Source organism: Macadamia integrifolia, chromosome 14 (genome assembly GCF_013358625.1).
Source record: "Macadamia integrifolia cultivar HAES 741 chromosome 14, SCU_Mint_v3, whole genome shotgun sequence".
Taxonomy (NCBI): Eukaryota; Viridiplantae; Streptophyta; class Magnoliopsida; order Proteales; family Proteaceae; genus Macadamia; species Macadamia integrifolia.
In genome coordinates, this window is record NC_056570.1 from 13,710,911 (window position 1) to 13,733,106 (window position 22,196).

The 22,196-nt window shown below is 36.5% G+C and overlaps 1 protein-coding gene across 1 annotated transcript in view; it reads right to left on the reverse strand.

Annotated features, from left to right (window-relative positions):
* Window positions 1-4,132: 4,132 nt before the first annotated feature.
* The window catches only part of LOC122060642 (probable protein phosphatase 2C 12), a 48,976-nt gene continuing 30,912 nt past the window's right edge, over window positions 4,133-22,196 (reverse strand). Inside the window, exons 2-5 of the mRNA XM_042623767.1 lie at window positions 11,080-11,219; window positions 4,996-5,011; window positions 4,562-4,794; window positions 4,133-4,358 (exon numbers count right to left, since the gene is read on the reverse strand). Of these exons, the coding sequence (XP_042479701.1) occupies window positions 4,133-4,358; window positions 4,562-4,794; window positions 4,996-5,011; window positions 11,080-11,219 (615 nt within the window). The remainder of the gene's footprint in view (window positions 4,359-4,561; window positions 4,795-4,995; window positions 5,012-11,079; window positions 11,220-22,196) is intronic.

The following is a 22,196-nucleotide window of genomic DNA, read 5'->3' on the forward strand; positions in this document are numbered from 1 at the left end:
CTTCTTTGGTATCATTTTTTTTTTATTATTACTTTTATTTATTTAACAAAAATAATTAATGAAAACTATTTTTTATCAAAACATAAAAATGGTCCGATAACTACTTGACAAAAATGATTTTTTATAAGAAATAATTTGGTATCTTTATGTGTAAAATAGTTTTTTAAATAAATGGGTGAAGAGATTCCCTTCACTCATCTTTCTTATAACTCTTTTTCTCCACTTTGGACCGAAGAAGAGGGGGTAAGGAGCTTGGATTTCTAATTACAAAGCAAATGATTATTTTACCCTTCCATATTGAGCCTTTAAACACATGCTCATTAAAGTCTAATGCAAAAAAAATTAAAAATCATTTTTTGCCAAAACACATGAATGACTCTTGATCTCTTTTTGTTTTTTGTGTTTTACTAATTTTTTAAAATAGAAACAAGCTCTATAAATGATACCAAATGCAGCCAAAACCATTTTTGTGAACAAAAATAAAAAAGAAAATAATACCAAAGAGGACCTTAAATGTGCGTTTAAAACGTGTTTTAAACGGTTTTTTCAGTCGTTCCCGTTTTTTCCCGCATTGCATAGAGGCATACGGCAAAACGCGTTTTAAACAGTTACAAACGGCAATCGTGTTTTAAAATGCATTTTAACTAAAAGTGATTGTGAGTGCTTATGGTTAAAGAAGCTGATTCTTTAATTTGCAAGTAAGGACAGTTATTCTCAATTACATAAAACCCCCTAGAACTGAGTTTTAGTTCTGTTTTATACCCACTCTTCTTCAGTTTCCAGAATAACCCACAATTTTGAAGTTTTAATTCCTAAAAACCCTCTTTTCCTAATTTTCTAATTCAGTTTGACCCATTAGATATTTCCCTCTCTTTTAAGTGCTAAAGTTGCTCCTAAAATTACAAGAATGCCCCTACTCTTTTGGAAACTGGTTTAATTGTCAATTGTGGGCTCGTAAACGATCCGATTCTGACACAAGATTGATCATGGATTCCTTTGTGTTCAAATTTCAGGTGCAATTGCCCAATGGAAAGCCTGCTAAATTGTTAATTAATGAGCGACTAAATGACAATTTTGTCTCCAGATACGTGGTAGATATGTTGTCAATGACTAATTATATCGTTTTTGAGCTAGAGGATAATGTATTTGTGGAATTTTATGTTCCTCCTTATTATGTTGGTGTTTTTTGTGAAGTGTTTGACTCTCCTCAATGCATCATTAAATTGGGTCGAGGTTGGTTGGAACAACAGGATTATTTCTTGATCGAGACAAAAATATGTGCACCTTTCAGACTTAACACATGAGTCGAAAATTTGATCTTCATGGATTGGTTAAGTCAAAGAAAGTGATACCCCTAGTACAACCAAGTTGAACCAGAGGCATCAACACAAGTGGAAGACCGTCCTATTGTGGAACAAGTAATGACAACAGAAAAAAGAGAAAATTGTGGATCAAGTAATGGAAGACCTCAATGCAGTGCCACTTGTTCACCATCATAAATTTGTTATTCCCTGTGATTTTTCAGACTTGACTGCAACTCTAAAGCTTCACATCATGGATTTTGTTCGCGATACAGACGAAGAGCAATTCACCTCCATTCATGAATTTTTATTGTTGTCATTCTTTAAAACTCGTGGACGAGTTTTTCTCAACCTTAGGGGAGTTGATGCAGAATTGATGTCGTTGAACCAGTTTCATTCTTCGGGCAATCTCAACCAAGATGATCTAGATCCGATTGGATTTTTGGATTCATTGGGATCTTTAGGATTTTATTTTATTTGAAAAATATTTTCAATCTTTTATTTTGGGTAGTTGTTAGTCTATTAGGGAGTTATCAATTTGAATTTTATTTTGTTTCTAATATCATTAATTATAACTTAGGAAGCAAATTAGAAGTTGCTATTTTAGTCTTAGATTTTTATTAAGCAAGTTTTAATTTGAGTTTATTATATAAAGGCATGTAACCTAAGTATTAGACAGATTTAATGATGAATTAATTAATTGATTGAAACCTTGTATTTTGCTTGATCATGAGACTTTCTTCCCCCTTCCGCTTTGTGTGATTCTTCTCTTCTCCCCCACACTCTAATTTCTCTTCTTTCTTCCCTAAGGCCCTCCTCCATCACATAGACTAGTTATTAGCAATTTATTTTAAGTGGTACAAGGATAATTGAGTGGACATATCCTTGTCACCACCGAGCCAAATGGTAAATTCTACACCAATATGACTCCTCAGTGTCACTAATACTTTCAAAATTTGTTGAAAATGTTAACTCCTTTTGAAAATGTTTAAATGAAATGAATCGTTTAAAAAGTAAGGTGTAAAACTCCTCACATAATGGATCATACAATTACGATAGTCAAACAAACAACAAATTTGACATATGACTAATCCAAGATGTTTTGCATTTGAAGGTTACAATTCCTACTAATTAATGTAATTGGGAGAGGGATGGGCATACTGCCGGTATACGGTAAGTTAACAGACAACATCAATGGGGATAGTTGAAGTGATATCAGATAAGAAGGATATGAGGGTCATTTTAAAAAAGAAAAGAGAGAGACACAGTTGGTGCTAGCTTTTGGTATACTGGGCATATCGAACCTCAGTCGTTGGATCCTCACTGCCACTCACTACCTCCCCGTAGCAAATTTTTGTGCGTTGTTAGGGAGTGGGGGGGAGAAAACATCAAAGGAAATCTTATATAAAAACCCAAGAAGCCAATTTTGCAAGATGAATAGGAATGCATTAGTGTTCTCATTGTTATCGTTTGTGAGAAGAATTATTCTGTTTTACACTTTGTTATTCCCCACGGTTTTGGAGTTTTATTTCCTGCTTGATTAGAAGAGATCACATTAATAAAATTATGATCCACCCGTTTATGAAGTTGTAGTTACATTTCACCAAAACAAGACTAGGAAATTAATTTTCACCTAATATTGTGTCATAATATTACAATGAGACTGCTTTCCTTTGATGATATTGTAACTACTTAAAAAGTAAAGAGAATGCCCAAAAAGTAATGGATCATACAATTGAGATAAGAAAACAAATTTGACATGCAACTAATCGAAGATGTTCCACATCTAAGGGTAATAATGCCATTCACATAGACAAATAGATGGGTCACCACAAGCAGGACCAGTTTTGTATTTTTTTTTCTTCTTCTTTTGTTTGGGGGGGGGGGGTGTTGCGAAGGAAGAAACACCAAATTTCCAAAGAGGAATAGGAAGACACTAGTGTTCTCACTATTATCAATTGTAGAAAAAATTCTTCTATTGTATAAACTATGTTATTCCCCATGATCTGGAGGTTTACTTCTCAACCTGATAAGCAAGGATCAACAATCTGATATAATAACAACTATCTAGCGCAGTTGGTGAGCTGTGGTATGCAAAAAACCCATGCTCACTAGGAGGTCTCAAGTTCGAGTCTCCTAGTTGTTACCTACTTCTCTACCTACATAGTGGCCAACAAATTTTACCCAAAAAAAAAAAAAAATCAACAAACTGATACAATATGATCCATATCATTCATGTCGTAGTTTTTTACATTTCACCTAAGCAAGACTAAGAAATTAGTATAATTTCTCACCCATTATTTTGTGTCATAATATCATAGTGAGACTGCTTTCCTTATACAAAATTGTATAGAAGGGACCAATTTACAATGGAAGTGAAAACAAGAAGTTGAGTAGATCATCTTAGGCAAATCTAAGACATCGGTGAATGCACCAAAACCTCCCAAAAGCCCTCAGAATAGATAAGGTGAGCTTATTGAATCATTCTCCAAATCATGCACGAGCTTTTTAAATAAATGAAGCTTGAACCCTGATATTGTATCTTGAATTAGAATAGTTGAACAACAACTCTCAATAGCTCCCGATGTGGAATGGAGAACAAATCTTCAATCCCCTCACTTGAGAATAAACAAAATTAGTTTTAGGGACGAGGCTTTAAAATTCACAGTCTTGGTTAGCTTTAAAACAATTGTTAGAACCAAGGAAATCGTAAAACCATGACAATGCTGATGAAGAGGATTGCCTAGTCACTTCCACTACTAATTCTAGCACCATCTGGAAGGAACTAAAAAAAGGCAGAGTTAAAGCTTGAAAATAGTTGGACAAAACAATTAGAGAAAGAGGCTTATTGTACCTCCTGATGGTCTTTTCCCTTCCATGGCTTCTTTCTTTGCTTGACAGTTTAAGCAAAGGAAAGGACCATCCCAAGGATGAACTTTTCTTGGATTTGAAGTATTAGCATGTACAGAAATACCATCTCTAGGTTTCATCTCTATCTGACAAACTACGCACATGAATAACTTGAACATGTTGCACAATGGATATTCTGTATCTAACCTGCAAACCAAGCAAATGTTTCCTCTAGTCAAAAGGTCTAAATTTTTATCATTCTAGTTTCCACAATGTCAACACAAATAGATATAACCATGGAACAAAATTGTTAAATAAGCAATAAAACAAGACAATTTATGACAATTATGGACTATCTAAAGCTAAAAAGATTCAGATTTGTTGTTAATGATAATATGTGGAACAAAAACCTTTTTGCAAGAATAGCTGAACCTTCCTCATATATCTCCTCTACAACATCTGGCTCAACATATCCCTTATCCATATAAGATGATGATTCTGAAGTCCTTTTGTGGAACATGGCCTTGAAAACCCCTTTCACTGGCTTCTTAGGCGGTAGTGTAGGAGTTGTCTTCTCTGGTGGTAATATATCGACCACTATACAGCCCGTATTATCCCGAAGCCCCTTTTCTTGTACAGCCTCCTGTGAATGGAATATAAGAGATGATGTAGATAGAGAATGACACATGAATATTAGTAAATAGACAAACAATTAATGAACCAAAAACTTACTTTAACAATTTGCTTTCAGTTGTAACATCTGCTGACATCCCATGACAACAATTCAGAGCCATTTATGATGACAAGGTATCCCAAACACCATCACTTGAGATGATAAGCCTACCTCCAAAAGTAGATAGCTGCAACAACAATAAAATATCATTGATAAGGATAGATCAATGTAAAAACAAATAAAAGTAGTTAACTATTGCTTAAGGCTATTCAACAAGAAATATCAGTCTCATACGAATAAAAAGTGAATGATGCCATCCTAAACAAAGGAAAATTATGTCTTATTTATTTATTTGTTAAAAAAATCATTTAGTTTATCTACTTCGGATAATAAATATTAAAATTAACACTTTAAGATCATGGAGTAAAATAGGGGGTCCCATTCTCTTCCCCTCCTATAACCTTAATACTAATGTAGAAGCAATTCACGATCTAGATCATGTGAACCTATGGCTAGGATTAATTTTGATTAGCATAGGTTCTAATCTTGTATGTCAGGATAGGATAGTCCTTTAATTATCGTGTAGGGGGTGAATTATGTAATCCTCCTATTTTTATATTAGAGTTCTAAGGCAGGTTGTTGTGTTCTCTTTAGCTATTGATTAGGAGTGTTTAAATTTCAAAATATCATGTTAATAGTAGGTTGTTTGATATAGGTTGTTACAAGGGAACTAGAGTACTTACCTTATTGGAAAAGTTGATTTTGTAATCCAAGAGTCCTAGATTTAGAAGATTTCCTTTGGATTTTTTTATCTACAAGTAATTGTTACAATCTCCTAACGATAGACTGTTGTTATTGAATATTTTGAATGTTGTTAATGATTTTTTTTCTTTTAGTTGTTGCCCAATCTAGTTTTTCTTATAAGTTCTCTGCTCCCAGAAGTACCTTTCAAAAGCAGTCTTGCAAGTCAATACATGTTATGCAGATTACGTGCCTTTTGATACAAGTTCCTTTCTAATATCAGGGTTCATATCTCATTTGAAGTGTGACAATAATTGTATCTCATCTAGTCATCTTAGTGAAGTTTAGTGAGGGAACTAAGTACATCAAACTACTCCATATAACAACCACTAGTAAACTACATTGCCAGAGTGTATTGAGATTGACGTGCAGCCTGGTTTTGAACATTTCAGGAAGTTACTTGAGTTTCATCTCTTCTTTCATCTCTTCCCGCATAGTAGGTTTAGTGTGGCAAACTAGTTAGATATTGCTTATATTCTCTACTATTCCTTGGCATGACCAACCAACTTAGCTAACGCAATCTTCAGTTTTCTCTCCTCGGACAAATTTTTCCAATCAAAATAGTCATCGAGGCCTAAGGGTGACATGCCAAACATAGAAAACTTTGAGCATCTAGTTTCCCATTGTATGCCTTGACTTCCAATTTGACGATTTGTGAATCATCTGTCCTGTGTTGGCATAGTTTCCTGCTTCTACAATGGTGCATATGACATCTTCAAGAGAAACCTCTCCTAGGATGGTTGTAGGCAGCTATTCTAACACACTAGTCATTATTTGCAGTCGAAATGAGAAGGTTGTCCATCTCTAAAATTATAAGGATGTTCAGATCTAAGGGGAGTAGAAGCCTCTCTCATTTAGTGTCTCAGAACATTGATGTAGGGGTCCCTAGGTGACTAGGTTTCCTAAAAGATTAGCTAACTAGGTAGGGTAAACTTCAAGGGACTTGGGATTGGCAGGGTAAAGGAAGCTCAGCAAACAAGATTGACATGCAAAATAAAGTGAGATTAATGAGCTATGTAACAATGAGCAATAATAGTCTAAGAATAAAAACACATAAACTCACTAAAGCGTTAAGTGGGAATCTGGGGGTAGGGAACATAGTAGCAAGCAAAGTTAGGATCTAACACTAGCCTGCTACCCAAATCTGAGGATAAAAGAAAGCAGTCCAGATTGTTGAAGAAGTGTTCAGCAGCATTCCTATGGGGCTTTATGCAACTGAGATGATCTTCAATCAGAGAACAGATACAGTGAAAGAGGGAGAGACAAGAAGAAAGAGAAAAGTCGAGAAAAGAAGGGGTGAAAGTGAGAGGCGAGAAAGGGAGAGAGACCGAGAATGAGAGGAGATCGTGGAAGAGGGAGGGACGACAGTTTTGGCATTCAAACAATTCTTATTCCTTCACTAAAAAACGATGGCCAATGGCCTTACACTTAAATAGAATAAAACTTCCAAAATAAAAACAAGATATTTAGAAACTCAATTACTTGAAATAATAAACTACCTAATAAACCAATAGAAAGAAGTCTTACTTTCCTAATTATTTAAAACAGTCAAATAATACTAGAATTAAAGCAAAGTACTAAAATAAAATAAGATTTGGTGAGGTCCATAAGATCTACCGAATGGGAGGACAAGGGGGGTCGAACTAGCGCTGGGAAGGCTGGTTCGACTCCTCTCCTTCCTTCTTCTTTCTTGTTTCTTCTAATCCTCCAACCACAAAGATGGATCTTGCGGTTGGGTCTTCTTCTTCTTTCGGCTATATACCTTGATGTCCCCATCAAACATCTTCAGTTTTGTATGCTATCCAAATCAATGTTCTTGTAATTGTTGGCCATAGCTTTGATCCCAAATAATGGGTTCTAATCTCCTAACAGATATCTCTAACATAAGAGATTATAATAATGGGATCATACGTCTATAGACACAGAACATGAAATCTTAGCAGTTAGGGCTAGCTAATCAGAATAAGCTAAAACTTTTGACAATGGATCTGTTCTGTTTACATAACAGGTCTGAAAATTTTAATCAAAATCTGATCATTGGATTGTGAGATATATTCTAAAACAATCCTAATGCTTTAAGGAATCCCAATAAATTGAACTAGAACTACAGTAATCAATTAGAAGAATCCAGAGTCAAGATAAAATGAAATCTGAAGTTATTGAAGCTATATGATTGTAAGTTTAACGAAATTTAACAAATCTTATAAGAAACAATGAGATTTGAAAACTAAAAGCAAGAACGGTACAATCGTAGATTAGCTTTTTATAATAGATTTGAGCTGAATCTCTATTAGTAGAATAAATAGATAGATAGAAGATAACAGGATAGGAATCTAACTAAGCCTCACTCAAAATCCTCCAGGTATATTATTGAATTCACAGTTTCATAATTTCAAAAAACTTAATAACTCTTTATATTGCTAAAATCGATGGGGAAGCCTAGAGGCCTTTACATATATGTTAACAGGAAGAATGTGATAATGCTTGTGTGTCTTTAAATGATCACAAAGTCCTCTATTTATAATATATGATAGGAGTACAAAACATAAATCATAAAGTAATTACAAGTATACCCCCCATCTAGCCGCCCATTCCAAATAGGTTTGGGGGAGGGGCAAAAGCCCCAATGTGCCCTTGCAGCACACTTATTCTTATTCTAACACTCCCCCTCAAGTTGGTGTATAGATGTCACACATGCCTAACTTAACTAAACTAGGTTGAAACAACTTTCCAACCATTCTTTTAGTGAACACATTAGCTAGTTAATCACCAGACTTCACAAAAGGAACACAAATCAAACCAGCATCCAATTTTTCTTTGATGAAGTGTCTATCAATCTCCACATGTTTGGTTCAGTCTTACTGTACTGGATTATGAGCAATACTCGTAGCAACCTAGTTATCACAATAAAACATCATAGGAAGATGAACACGTACAAAAAATCAACAATATTATCCAAAAGTGCACACAACTATAGTAACTCACAAGCCCCCTATGCCATGGCATGAAATTTTGCTTTAGCACTAGATCTAGCCACCACATTCTGCTTCTAGCTGAGCCAATTGACAATATTCCCTCCTACAAATGTACAATAACTAGAGATGGACATTCTATCAAGTGCACTAGCCTAATCAACATCTGTATAAGCTTCAACTCGGAGGTGATCATGAAAAGATAAGATTCATAAACTGACTGACCAAACTCATAGCCACAACAATATCAGGTCGTGTATGAGAGAAATATATCAGCTTTCCTACCAACCGTTGATAGCGACCTTTGTCAACTGGTTCACGCTCTTTTTCCTTAAGCCGGGTACTAGCTTCCATAGGAATATCAGAAGAATGACAACCCAGCATACTTGTCTCCGACAGTAGATTAAGAATGTACTTCCTTTGAGAGAGAAAGATGCCTTTTGAAGACTTGGCAACTTTAATCCCAAGAAAGTACCTTTCCAAGATCCTTTATCTTAAATTCTCTGCCCAGAAAACCCTTCAGATGATCAATATCAGTACTATCATTTCTTATTACCACGTTATCATCCACATAGAAATGAGCATGTAATTTTTTCACCAGACCTCTTTATGAACAATGGCCAACATCACTCTGTTTATAACCCATAGATGTTATAGCCTGGTGAAATCTTCCAAACTACGCTCTAGATGACTTCTTCAAACCATAGAGAACATGCTTCAACTTACAGACCTTGCCTTGAGTTTATGTGCTAGAGAAACCTGGTGGGATTTCCATATAAGCTTCCTCATCGAGCTCTCTATAGAGGAAAACATTCTTTACATCAAGTTGTTGGAGTTCCCATCCTTCGTTCACAACACATAAGAGTAAAACTCGCACAAAGGTCAACTTGGCAATTGGTGCAAACGTGTCCTGGTAATCAATTCCACAAGTTTGAGTGAACCTTTTAGCAAAGAGCCTTGCCTTGTATTTATCAATAGAACCATCGATCTTCTGTTTTACCATAAACACCCACTAATAGCCAACAAGTCTCTTCCCAGGTGGAAGAATCACAAGTTCCCATGTAGCATTCCTTTTTAAGGCATTCATTTATTTCTCTATGATGGCCTTCAATTTTTTTTTATAAGATCTTTTGGCCAATTCTTGGGAACACAAGTAGATGAAATAGAGGATAGAAAAACACGATAGGAGGGAAAAAGGAAATCATATGAAAGAACATGAGATATAGGGTATTGAGTACATGTCCTAGCCCCTTTTATGAGGGCAATAGGTTGGTCAGAAGGAGAAATTACACCTGTAGTATGAGGCTTGGCTGGTTTTGGATCCAGGGATGGCGAAGGGATGTGTAAAGGTGCTGTAGTAAAGTTAATGGTTTGAAGTTGCTTATTTCTGGTATGTCCCCTATGATAAACTTGAAGATTGGAGTCAATAATTTGTCTCTGGAATTCACCAATGTTTCTCTGAACTAGAGTCATCTCCCTCTAAGTTGGAACAACAGGTTCTGTCCCCTCACTGTCTTATGGAGTAAAAGGATCCTGAGGTGAAGATGGGATATATAGGTGAAGCAAGTAGATTCAGAGTCATCAATTCTTCACTAGTAATACCAGACTCCCTCTGAAGAGATAACGATGAGTAGTAATCAACAAATTCATAAAACACAACATCCATTGTTACTATATAGTACGCTGGGTAGGAGGATGGTAATACTTGTATCCTTTTTGTGTAGGAGAGTAACACAGAAAGATACACTTAGTAGTTTGAGGTTCCAATTTTCCTAGTGAATGATGATCCCTAGCATAGCAGGCACACCCAAAAGTTTTTGGAGGAACCAGGAAGGACGTAGTCCCTTGAAGAACCTCAATAGGAGTTTGATAGTTGAGGACATGAGTCAGCATGTGATTGATTAGGTAGGCTATTGTGAGGACAACATCATTCCAATATGGAGATGAAACCTGCCTAGCAAACATTATGGCTCGAGCAATATCCAACAAGTGACTATTCTTACGTTCAGCCATCCCATTATGAGCAGTAGTATCAACATAACATTTACTAGATGAAGAATCTCGTGATCAGCTAGGCATTTTTTAAACTGACCCTCTATGTACTCTTTTTCATTATCACTAAAGAGAATTTTTAGAGTCGCATTGAGCAGAGTCTGAATCATTTTATGGAACCGCTAAAAATAACTGAACACTTCACTTTTGTACTGCATCATGTAAATCCAAGTAGGTCTAGAGTGACACTCAATGGACACAAATCATCTTTTCCCATAAATAGATGTCCAACGAGATGGACCCCATATATCAGAGTGAACCAAATGAAAAATGGAAGAGCTTCTTTTATTTAAAGGCAAATAAATTGAACATGTTTGTTTAGCTAGGGTACATGCTTCCTAAAAGAATTTTGTCCCTAGTACATGATTTAACTAAATGCGAAAATAAAAGAGATAAGGTCCGAATGGATGGGTGTCCCAAATGACAGTACCATTGATTCAATTCAGAAGAAGCAGAGTATAACTGATGAGGAGTAGTTGATGCTGTAGCCGTAGGGAGACAACCATCATCAAGCAAATAAAGACCACCCTGCACCCTACCACATTTAATCATCTTCCCCATTACCAGACCCTGAAAAATGCAATGGGAAGGAAAAAAAGAATACTTTACAGTTTAGGTCCTTAGTAAGACTACTAATAGATAGCAAATTAGTATTAAACTTAGGATATGTAAAACTGAAGACAAAGGTATAAAAGAAGAACACTAAACAGAACCCTCTCTAGGGACGGATGATAGGTGCCATCTGCTATCCTAACTTTATCTTTGCCTGATGTGGGTAAATACTAGTGAAATAAACTAAAGGAATTGGCCATGTGATCAATGGCACCTGATCATGGTTTTAAGTATCTCCGATACCGATACGATACCCTCCGATACGTATCTTAAATTTAGTCGGTCGACACGATACACACCGATATGATACATTGAATTTTTTAAATCATTTTGTATCGATATATATCCTACAATACATACCGATATGCATCAATACACCACTAATACATATTGATACGATACGACTCTATGAGAAATATAAAATTGAGGTAAAATGTACGTTTCGGTATGTATTGGTACGTATCGATACGTATCGGTGAGTATCGGTATGTATTGATCGGTACGTATCGGTATATATTAGCACGTATCGGTGAGTATCGATACGTATCGGCGCTACAGTCATATAATGGCCAATATGGGTAATTTTTCAGAAAAAAAATGATTTTTTAAAGGGTTTTTGTTCCAAAGTTGCTGTCAGCCATATTTCTCTCTAACTAAAGTGGAAATCAAGGTTGGGATCAAGGATTTTACATTTATGGGACAACTACAGACCTTGAATTCTTAGTACGATACCCTCAATTTAGTGTTTATGCATAATACATGTTATCAATAGCTTTTTTTAACAAATTCTTTATGCAAAAGTGTTTAAAAAAATGTTTCCTATCCATTTATGTGTGTATCTTTAGCGTATCTTAGTGTATCTCCGATACGATACGATACCCTCCGATACGTATCTTAATTTTGGCCGATTGATACAGCGACCGATACCGATACTTTAATCCTTGCACCTGATTCAATGATCAGGGAGTGGAGACAATGAATGAACAATGACCACCAAATAAAATACCTGAGTGAGAAAAATTAGAACCTAAGGGGACTAAATTGGCAGGAGTTGAGGATTCAAAGCCTTGAGCATACATCTGAAAGCTCAGAGTTCCTATTGGGAGAATCTTATTTCAGTTGTAGGTGGAGCATCCACAGTCTCAACCTGATGGGCTTTAGTTTTGGATCGGCCCTGAGCACGCTTTGCCTCAAAATCAACAGGTTTTCTGTGGAGCTTCTAACAACTAGCCTTGGTATGGTATAGCTTGTGGCAGTGTTCACATTTTAAAATCTCCTTGGTGGTATCACCAGTTCGATTTGCTCCCTTAGAGGTAGTTGTGGATCCAATCTGTAGGGTTGACTTTTCAATAATAGGAGTATGTAGCAAAGTTACGATGACATTCCTCTATATAAGGAAGGGAGATTTGCTAAGTATCTAAACACGAATTTGATCATATTCGACATTCAAACCAACTAAGAAATCATAAACCCTAATTTTATCCACATGTTTGGCATAAGCAGTGTTGTCATCAATATTTTTGGAATGTTAATCTGCATAGTGGCCTAGTTCATACCATTGAGTTTGAAGTTTGGTATAGTATTTGGACACAGGGAGATCATATTGGGTAGTGGTATGGACCTTCTTGTGAAGATCAAATACTTGAGCATCATTCCCTAGTTGCCCATAAGTTTCCTTACAATGGCCCAAATTTGAGAAGCAGTATCTAACAACATAAATATTTGAGAAATAGATTAATGAATAGAAGCAATCAAGTAAGCCATTACCAAAGAGTCATTAGTGACCCATTTATCCTAAGGCGTACCCTCATCAAAGGGTTTCTTCAATTTCCTTATAATGTGTCCAGTGAAACCTCTACCAGCAATGGAAAGATATATAGATTTGGATCAAATGAGGTAATTAGTTCCATCTAATTTCACAAAGCTAGTCCCAAAAGGAATGTAGTCATTGCAAATTTGTCCATCAGACCCAGAGGTCACAGCAGTTACTTCACACATGATTGAACTAGTAAAATTGATAATAAGAGAGAAATACCAAATCTTTAAAATCAACTGTCAGAAAGTGTCTATACTTGGATCGAATTGCCTAGTTAGGGTGATGAGGCACTCCTCCAAATAATATTTGATTTTGATGAAGAACTGTTGAGAGAGGCAAATTAAGGCTTCAGGAGAAAACCCTAATTATCAGAAAAAAAAGGGAGATTTGATACAAAGACTTGGTAGATAGGGCCACAAGTCTAGTTGATCTCCCCTACAGTGGTGATGATGATCTCAAAAATTCAGCCAATTCTGAACAGGGAGTCCTAAAAATCGATTTAGTCAGGGTTTTGGAAGAAAACTCTGTTTTTGCACAAAATCGATTAGTGTAGATCTTCAATCTTGCAAGTGATGATGAGTCCTTCTAGGTGGTTGTACTTGATCTTAAAGAGGTAGAGGTGTGTTATTTAAAGATGAAGAAACCACACTCCCTTAAAGTAGAAGAATAAAAAATCCCAGAGGGTGAAGAACCCTAATTTTCTTACAAGGGTTTTTGGTGTTTTATTTCATGAGGTAGGGTATAGGACAACCACTAGATTCATAGGAATCACCTCATTAGTGATGACTTTGGTAGGTTAATGGGACAATGGTAGGGGAAGATGGAGACGAACAAAGGTGATGGAAGGGAGCTGATGAAGGTCTACGATTCTTGAAGGAGAAGGGGTTAAATACTGAAAACCTAGATCAGAAATTAGGCTCTATACCATGTTAACAGGAAGAATGGGAGAATGTTTGTGTCTTTAACTGATCACACAAGTCCTCTATTTATAATATAGAATCATGATAGAGGCATGATAAGAGTACAAAACAGAAATCATAAAGTAATTACAAGTATACCCCTATCCAGCTGCCCCACTCTATACAGGGTTGGTGGAGGCAGAAAGCCCCAATGTGCCCCTGCGGCACACTTATTCTTATTCTAACAGTATATTTATAATAGTTCATATATCATGATTGACTTGTGGAAGGATAGAAGTCAATACTAAACTGAAAGGGAAAACAAAAACAAACCTAATTAAAACACTTCCTGTAATTCCCCAAACTTTGGAACCTTAGAATATATATATAATTTACACTTGCTTAAAGATCTAAAGTTAGGGTGTATTTAATAACTTAATGAGTTAGCCTAGCGGTTAGTACGTTGACTATTTAGAGGTCCTAGGTTCAAATATTGTTAGTAGGGTAAATAAGGGAGTTTTATTTAATTGAATTTTGTTTCTTTTACTTTTAAGATTCTTTTCTTTCATTTTTAAGATTCTCTCTTTTATTTTTTTAAAACATTCTTTGTAGACCCCACCCCATTTATAGAAAACATAAAGTTAGAAGAGAGAGAGAGAGAGAGAGAGAGAGGAGAAATGGAAGAAAACCGTGGGCAGAGAGAGAGACATGGGATATGAAAGGAAAAATAAATAAATAAAGAAAGAGGAAAGAAAACAGAATCGTGAGAAATAAAAGAAAGAAAGAAAGAAAGAAAGAAAGAAAGAAAGAAAAGAAGAAAGGAAGAAAGAGAGAGCAAAATCGTGGGAAAGAAAGAAAGAAAGAAAGGAAGAGGAAGAGGGATTTGGTGTCTACTCTTCTGTTGTTCTGCCTTCTCTAGGTAATGATGTCCTCTTTTTTGCTATTTTTTTTTCTTTGGACCCAATAGGGGTCTTATTTATCTTAGTTTAAGTTTTGGTTATGCTGTTTTTCTCTTTTGGGAGCCTAATTGTTCTTAGGGTTTAGGGTTGTATGGTTAGGTTCTTGGGACCCAATAAGGTTTTTCTTGGGACTCGATATGGGACCCAGTATGGGACCAAACCGTGATCCAATATGGGCCCCAAACCGTGACCCAAATTTGATATTATTTATAAAGGTTTGGGATTTAATTCTTAGGGACCATACGTATTATTTTTTGGGACCCAAATTAAATTAATCGGTTATTTTGAGACCCAATTATTGGGACCTTGTGCTGGTTAGATATGGCAAATATTTTTAGCATTCTTTGGATTGCCTAAGAGGGGTAATCGATTCTAATTTGGGGCCTATCGAAGGCCCCTAACATTAATTCTTGGTTGATTTAGAGAAGTGTCTATTCTTATCCAAATCTTGATCTTTGATTTTTCTTCAAGTCTAGCTATATAGAGACCCATGTTTTGTTACCATTGTTTTCCCTACCATCGAGAGAGAATCAATCCACTCAGGGAGAAAATTTGATTCTCGATTTGCAGGTTACTTATAAACCCATGAAATTGAGAAAAATTGGGAGACCTGAACTTGTATTTCCCTAATTTTTTAAAATCCAACTGTTGCCTTTGGGGCATACTTTGGGGGTTAGTAGAGCCTACCTAGAGGAGGTTTCAATCCGAATTTGGAGACCATCTATCTAACCAATTGAGAGTAATTTCAAATTTATTGAAATCTGAAAGTTACACTTTGAGATTGTAGTTTTTTTAATTACTCCTTGATCAATTAGCTGATCATTCTCATCTTTGGAGGGGTGATAATACATGTTAAGGGGAATTGCTTCTTAGAGTTTGACCTATGTCTTGGAGGGTTGACTTTTGAGGAGAAAGTGAGGTATTTGAATTAGTTTTGAACTGGGAGATTAATGGGAGGTGTAATTAATTGCAGGTGTTTTTGACTTGAGCATTTAGAGCCCAGAGGGTGGAAGTAGGAGACTTGCAGGTTGAGGTAAGTAGATTATAGTGGGGTTATACCATAGGTGTGTGGTTTGATTGTATGATGAGATGCTTTGTATACTTGTATTTTATACTTATTCTGAATTAGTGCTTGATAACTGATGAAGGTGCTTATTAGTTTGATGTTTATTGTGGTGATTCTTACGTGAAGATTTTACCTATGTGTTTTTGTAAAGAAAGGGATTTCGTGAAAGTGTGTGATGAAAAATAGACTATTCCGTATCAAACCAGAGAGGGGTGTCCCATTGAGCCGCAGGACTTATACCCATTGTGTATAGTGGTGTATATTTAGTCACAGAGTGGTGACATCAGTGTGGTTATGTGATCGTGTGATTGTGGGGGCCATGTTTCCCTCTCGTGTTATGGGTGGTGGTAGCTTATTTCCCTCAGTGCTGGCTAAAGTGTGATAAAAATGAATATTTTCTTTATAATCACATTTTAATTAAAAGTGTGGTTTTGAGAAATTGAAACTATTTGTTCTAACTGTTGTTTTTGTTTGATGGTTTGCCCTATGACGTGTTTTAATTTGAACCAAATATTTTAACAATGATAAAGAAAAAAAAAACCAAATAGTGAAATTAAATAATCCTAGTCCATCCTAGCTAATGATAACAATTGCAATAAAAAAAACGGACCACAAAATTGCTGAAAGACCCCTACAATTTGGATTGAAGATTTTGTTGAAGGTCACATGGACCCTTTGTACTGTGGGGGTTCAAAGGGTACATGCGTGAGTCGATGGCATCTCTTGGATGCCTTGACTCTCACTCTATATTTGTTTCCTATTAGTACTATCTATTCTAAGTTTAGTTAAGGCAGTTTACAAAATTGTACCGTGCTACCAGAGAAATAACTTGTTGGTATCCTCGCATTTTTGGTTGTGGGTGTTTTATTCATATTTTCCAACCCCAAGTTGATAAATTATCTCCTCGGGTTGTAAATGTTTATTTCTTGGTTATTATCGAACCCAAAAAGGGTATAAGTGTTTTGAACCTATTTCTGATCGATAATTTGTCAGTGCTGATGTTACTTTCTTAGAAAGTACTAATTATTCTCCTTCTATTCCACCATTAACATTGTTTCCAGCTCCTCCTAATGAACCACCTATTTGGTTTCTGTATCTCTTGCCGATGAGCCTACTCTTCCCCTATAAGTGTATCAATGGCATCGGAAGACTGTGCCACCATCCTCCACTACCCTGCTCTGCCCATTGACCAGCCTGATCCTCGTACTGCAGGTCCTTCTGACTAACCCATTGCCCTTTGGAAAGGTACACGTTATTGTACTAAAAAATCATTGGCATCCTGTCCTATTAAAAGTTATGTGTTTATTTCTTATCTTCTATCTTCTTTTCATAATCTTGCTTTTTTTGTCTACTAACTCAATTCATAAATCCCATTATGAGACCTTGTCTCAACCTGGGTTGAAAGTAGCTATGGATACAGAAATGGATGCACTGTTATCTCGTCAGACATGGATTCTTGTGGATTTACCTCCTGGTAAGGATCTTGTGTGGTGTCGATGGGTGTACACTATTAAGTATAATCTTATTGTTTCTATTGAGCATCTGAAAACGCGAATGGTAGCCAAAGGATATACTTAGACCTATGGTGTGGACTATTCTGAAACATTCTCTCTAGTGGCACAGTGGAACTCCTTTCGGCTTTTTATTTCTCTTGCTGTCAATCTCGATTGGCCTCTATCAGATGGATATCAAAAGTAGTTTTTAATATGACGATATTCAATAAGTTTATATAGAGCAACCTCCAAGGTTTGTCAATTAGGGGGAGAATCTGGTAGAGTATGCAAACTTCCCAAGGACATTTATGGGTTAAATTAGTCACCACAGGTGTGATTTGAAAATTTTAGTTCTATTGTTCTTCATTGTGGGTTCTCATAATGCTACTTTGATCATTCGGTGTTTGTTTGGCACCAAAAGTCCAAGATTTTTGTTCTTGTTGTTTACGTGGATGATATCATTATATCCGGCAACAATAATACGGGAATTACTGAAGTTAAATCTTATTTTCATCAGCATTTCCAGATGAAGGACTTGGGGATCCCTCTGGTATTTTATTGGCATTGAAGTTCTTTGGAGTAAGAAAGGGTTAGCTCATCCAAAGGAAATATGTTCTTGATCTCCTATCTGATACAAGGTTATTGGCCTCCAAATCGATTGATACTCTTATGGACCCTTATCAAAAGTTTGGGGTTACTAATGGTGAAGACTTTGAAGACAAACACTGGTATAGGGGATTAGTGGAAAAACTTATTCACCTCACTGTCACTAGACCGGACATATCATTTTCCATTGGAGTGGTTAGTTAATACATGCAATCTCCCAAGAAGATACATTGGGAGGCAATCTGTCATATTTTGAAGTTTTTGAAAGAAGCTCTAAGGAAGGGGCTCGTCTATCGTCCCCATTAGAGTGTTGATTTGATTGGCTTCTCTGATGTTGATTGGGTTGATGCTGATGGTGATAAGAGATCAACTACCGGTTATTGCATATTTGTGGGTGGTAATTTTGTTACTTGGCGAAGTAAAAAACAACCTACGGTTGCTAGGTCCAATTCTGAAGAGTATCGAGCCATGGATCATACTGCAGCTGAGTTGATGTGGTTAAAATCATTACTTCATAAGTTGGGTTTTCCAGTCACTCAACCTTTGAAGATGTTCTATGATAATCTGGCGGCTATCTATATTGCAAGTAACCCTATTTTTAACGAGCTCACTAAGCACATTGAAGTGGACTGTCATTTGTGTGTAATGCTGCCACGAAGAAGTTGATTGTCACTCCATTCGTTGCTTCCTCCGACTAACTCAATGGTAGGTTTACCAAGCCCTTATTCAGTCCTGCCTTTAGAAAAGGATGCTCCAAGCTGGGCATGGGTCATCTATATGCTCTAACTTGAGGGGGAGTGTTAAAGAAGGTCATATGGACCCTTAGTACTGTGGGGGTGCAAAGGGTACATGTGTGAGTTGATGGCATCCCTTGGATGCCTTGGCTCTCACTCTATATTTGTTTTCTATTAATACTAGGATTCTATTCTAAGTTTAATTCACAGTTAAGGTAGATAAAAATATTACATTGTTTCCTTCTTTTACTTGAAAAGGTTTTAGTTATAAATAAGAAAGGTAAGGGAGACTGCTGGTCATGATGCTGTGAACCAGCAGTCTAGGTTCTCTCCTCTTCTTCTTCCTTTTCTCTTGGGATTGCCCGGTGTTTGTTTTGCATATTGTTACAGATTTGAAGATAAGACTGGTCTTCTTTCTCTTCTGATATTGCTATTGGTACCTTCTTTCTACATCAAGACATAATCAAAGGCAATGTATGTTTTTTTTTTATAGGTAAAAGGCAATGTAGGTTACAATAGTGTTCAACGAGGACATGAATTTTGAAAAAGGAATAGCATACAAGATGTGATTCTTTTGGCATAAATCTTTTATTTGTTGATATACATTGTTATTGCCCCTTATTCAACAGCTCTAGCTTTAAAGATAAGCAGTTGTAACATGGTATCATATCACTAGACCTAATATTAATGATATATTCATGTACGAGAACCCAAAAGAGGGGCCACATGTCACGTGCTAATGTAAAACTAGGTTGACAAGTCGAACCAGCTCACAACTGCAGTATTTTTTTAATTAAAGATCAACGATAAAGCAGCCCAACAATTGCACAGGATATCAGACTAGAAGAAATTCAGACAAAGCTATAGCAAGTTATCGATTTCAACTATCTAGGGCTTATTAGGTCAGATCAGTAGATGATCAAGAGAGACTATCAAGGACTGAAATAAGCTTCAAATGATCCATCAAACATGCACTAAATCACAGATGATTACAGAGATCAGATTAAGCAAAGAATTCCTATCGATTTCAGAGATAGGCTGAGAAAAGCACTAAAAAAACTGAATCTGGTAGATTCTCAGTATCTCTCAGATGGATGGTCAGAATGACCAAACCTTCTGGTTAACTGGAGGCCCAGATGGGTGGAAGACTCGATCCAAGTTTCAGCCAATTCTAATGGATGAAACTGCTTCAGGCAATCAGCAACCAAAATAGAGAGTTTTCAGATTTCTGGACAGAAGTGGGCTTGTGAATACCTGGTTCGATAATCAGTAGTAGAATACAGAAGGAAGCTTGGAAAGAGAAGAGGAATCCTTGAAGATGAATATAACTTGAAGAAGAGGACCTTTTGGGCTTCAAACCGCAAAGAGTCAGCCAGATCAAACACCAGCTCCACAAGCTTGATTAGAGACAAGACTAGTTCTCAGTAGAGAAAACCATAGCAGCAGCCGTCCTTGTTTGTGTAAAATTGTGGGAGCTTTAAGAGCCTCCTCTTCTTTATTTATAATGACTATTGGGGGGGGGGAATTATATAGTAACAGGTTCCCTAAAAGGAAACCATAAATAAACTCCTAAAACAGTACTTTCTAAAACTGAAAATAGAAGCTAAACTGAAAATAGAAACTAAACAAAAAAGGAAACTAGTTGGTTCTTAGGGAAGATAACTAACTTGATTTAACTTGGGTCAACTGGCTAACCCAAACTAAACCATAATGAAATAAAAGGAAAGAAATATAAAACAACCACCTATCCTGGTTGACACCCCTTTTCTTTCTCCTTTCATATGTCTTCATTGCTGCATCAACTCTCCCTGGGTGATGAACATGTAGTGCTCATACAAGTCAGGATCAAGTCTTTTGAAATCATCAACGTGAATCCATGTACTACCACCATGAGGACGACCTTTCCATTCGACAAGGAATGTATGATAGCCAATACCACGGTGGGTAGTCTTGTAGTTATCATCCAGACCTCTTCAATGGCATCAGTGGTGGGTGGCTTGTGTTGGGGTAGCTGCAACATTTTCTATGTATATTGATCATCTGAATGATGTCCAACATAAAGAAGTATATTAGCCATGTCAAACACATTGTTTATGGTCATAACATTGGGCAACTCAAGCACATAAGCATTAGGTCCTACTCATTTAAGCACCTTGTAAGGACCCATCTTCCTTGGTTGGAGTTTTGTATCGACACCTATTTGGAACTGTTCGGGATTGACATGTATCATCACCATGTCACCCGGTTTAAACTCCACATAGAGCCGATGACGATCAGTCAAAGGCTTAAACACTTCATTGTTCAAAGCAATTCACCGTCGAACGTCGGCATGCACCTTAGTAATATAGTGCAAGAACTCATTAGCCTCAAGACTTAAGAGTGAAACGAGATCAATAGGTTGATTTGGTTGAACTCCAAGAAAGATCTCGGAGGGAGTACGACATGTTGTCTAGTTCACGGAATTGTTGTAAGCAAATTCAGCAATGTCGAGGATGGAAGGCCACATCTTCTCATAATCTTGAACCAAATATCTCAAAAAATTTCCCAAGCTTCTATTCACTCTGTCTATCCGTCAGTTTGTGGGTAAAATGCGGTTGAAAACATCAGCTTTGTATTTGTTTTCAGCCACAATGTCTTCCAAAAGTAGCTCATAAACTTGACGTCGCGATCAGAGACAATACTATTAGGCAGCCCATGTAGTTGCACTACTTTCATAAAGAATAGCTTTGCAACCTGATATACATCAAAAGTCTTGCAACATGGTATAAAGTGGGCCATCTTAGATAAGCAATCCACTACCACCATAATGGAATCATGGTTCTACCAAATTGGATAATTTGACCTAACCTGTCCTATTTTTTGAGAGCGATAAAAGGGTATGCTTTGTTTTTGATTTCTATGATGATTGTTAATGTTCTATGATTTTTTCTAATCCTATTTCAGCATCTGAGCGTCCCTAAAAGTTGGTTATATTCTGACCACAGAAACCCTAGAGTTTGGATCTATGCTCTTGATTCTAGATCTGTTTTCCCCATTTATTTCTGATAAGCTGTGTTGTTGTCCTATCTTATTTGGGACTATTCTTTGATTAGATTCTGTACTACTGGGACTTGGTTTGACTTGTCAACCTAAATCTTCATTAAAGAGAGAGCCCATTGATCCTCAACAAACTGTTTGAAGTCTGGGTGGGAAATCAACATCTTTTGGAATTTCAAGGAAGACACTATGGGAATCACAGATGTAATACATTCAACCCAAATTAGTGCATGACCTGATCCTATCCGATTAAGATGGTGAACCTTACAACTCAAGTGCAAAGCTGGCCATAGATAATTGGAAATGACCCAGTCCAGACGAGCCAT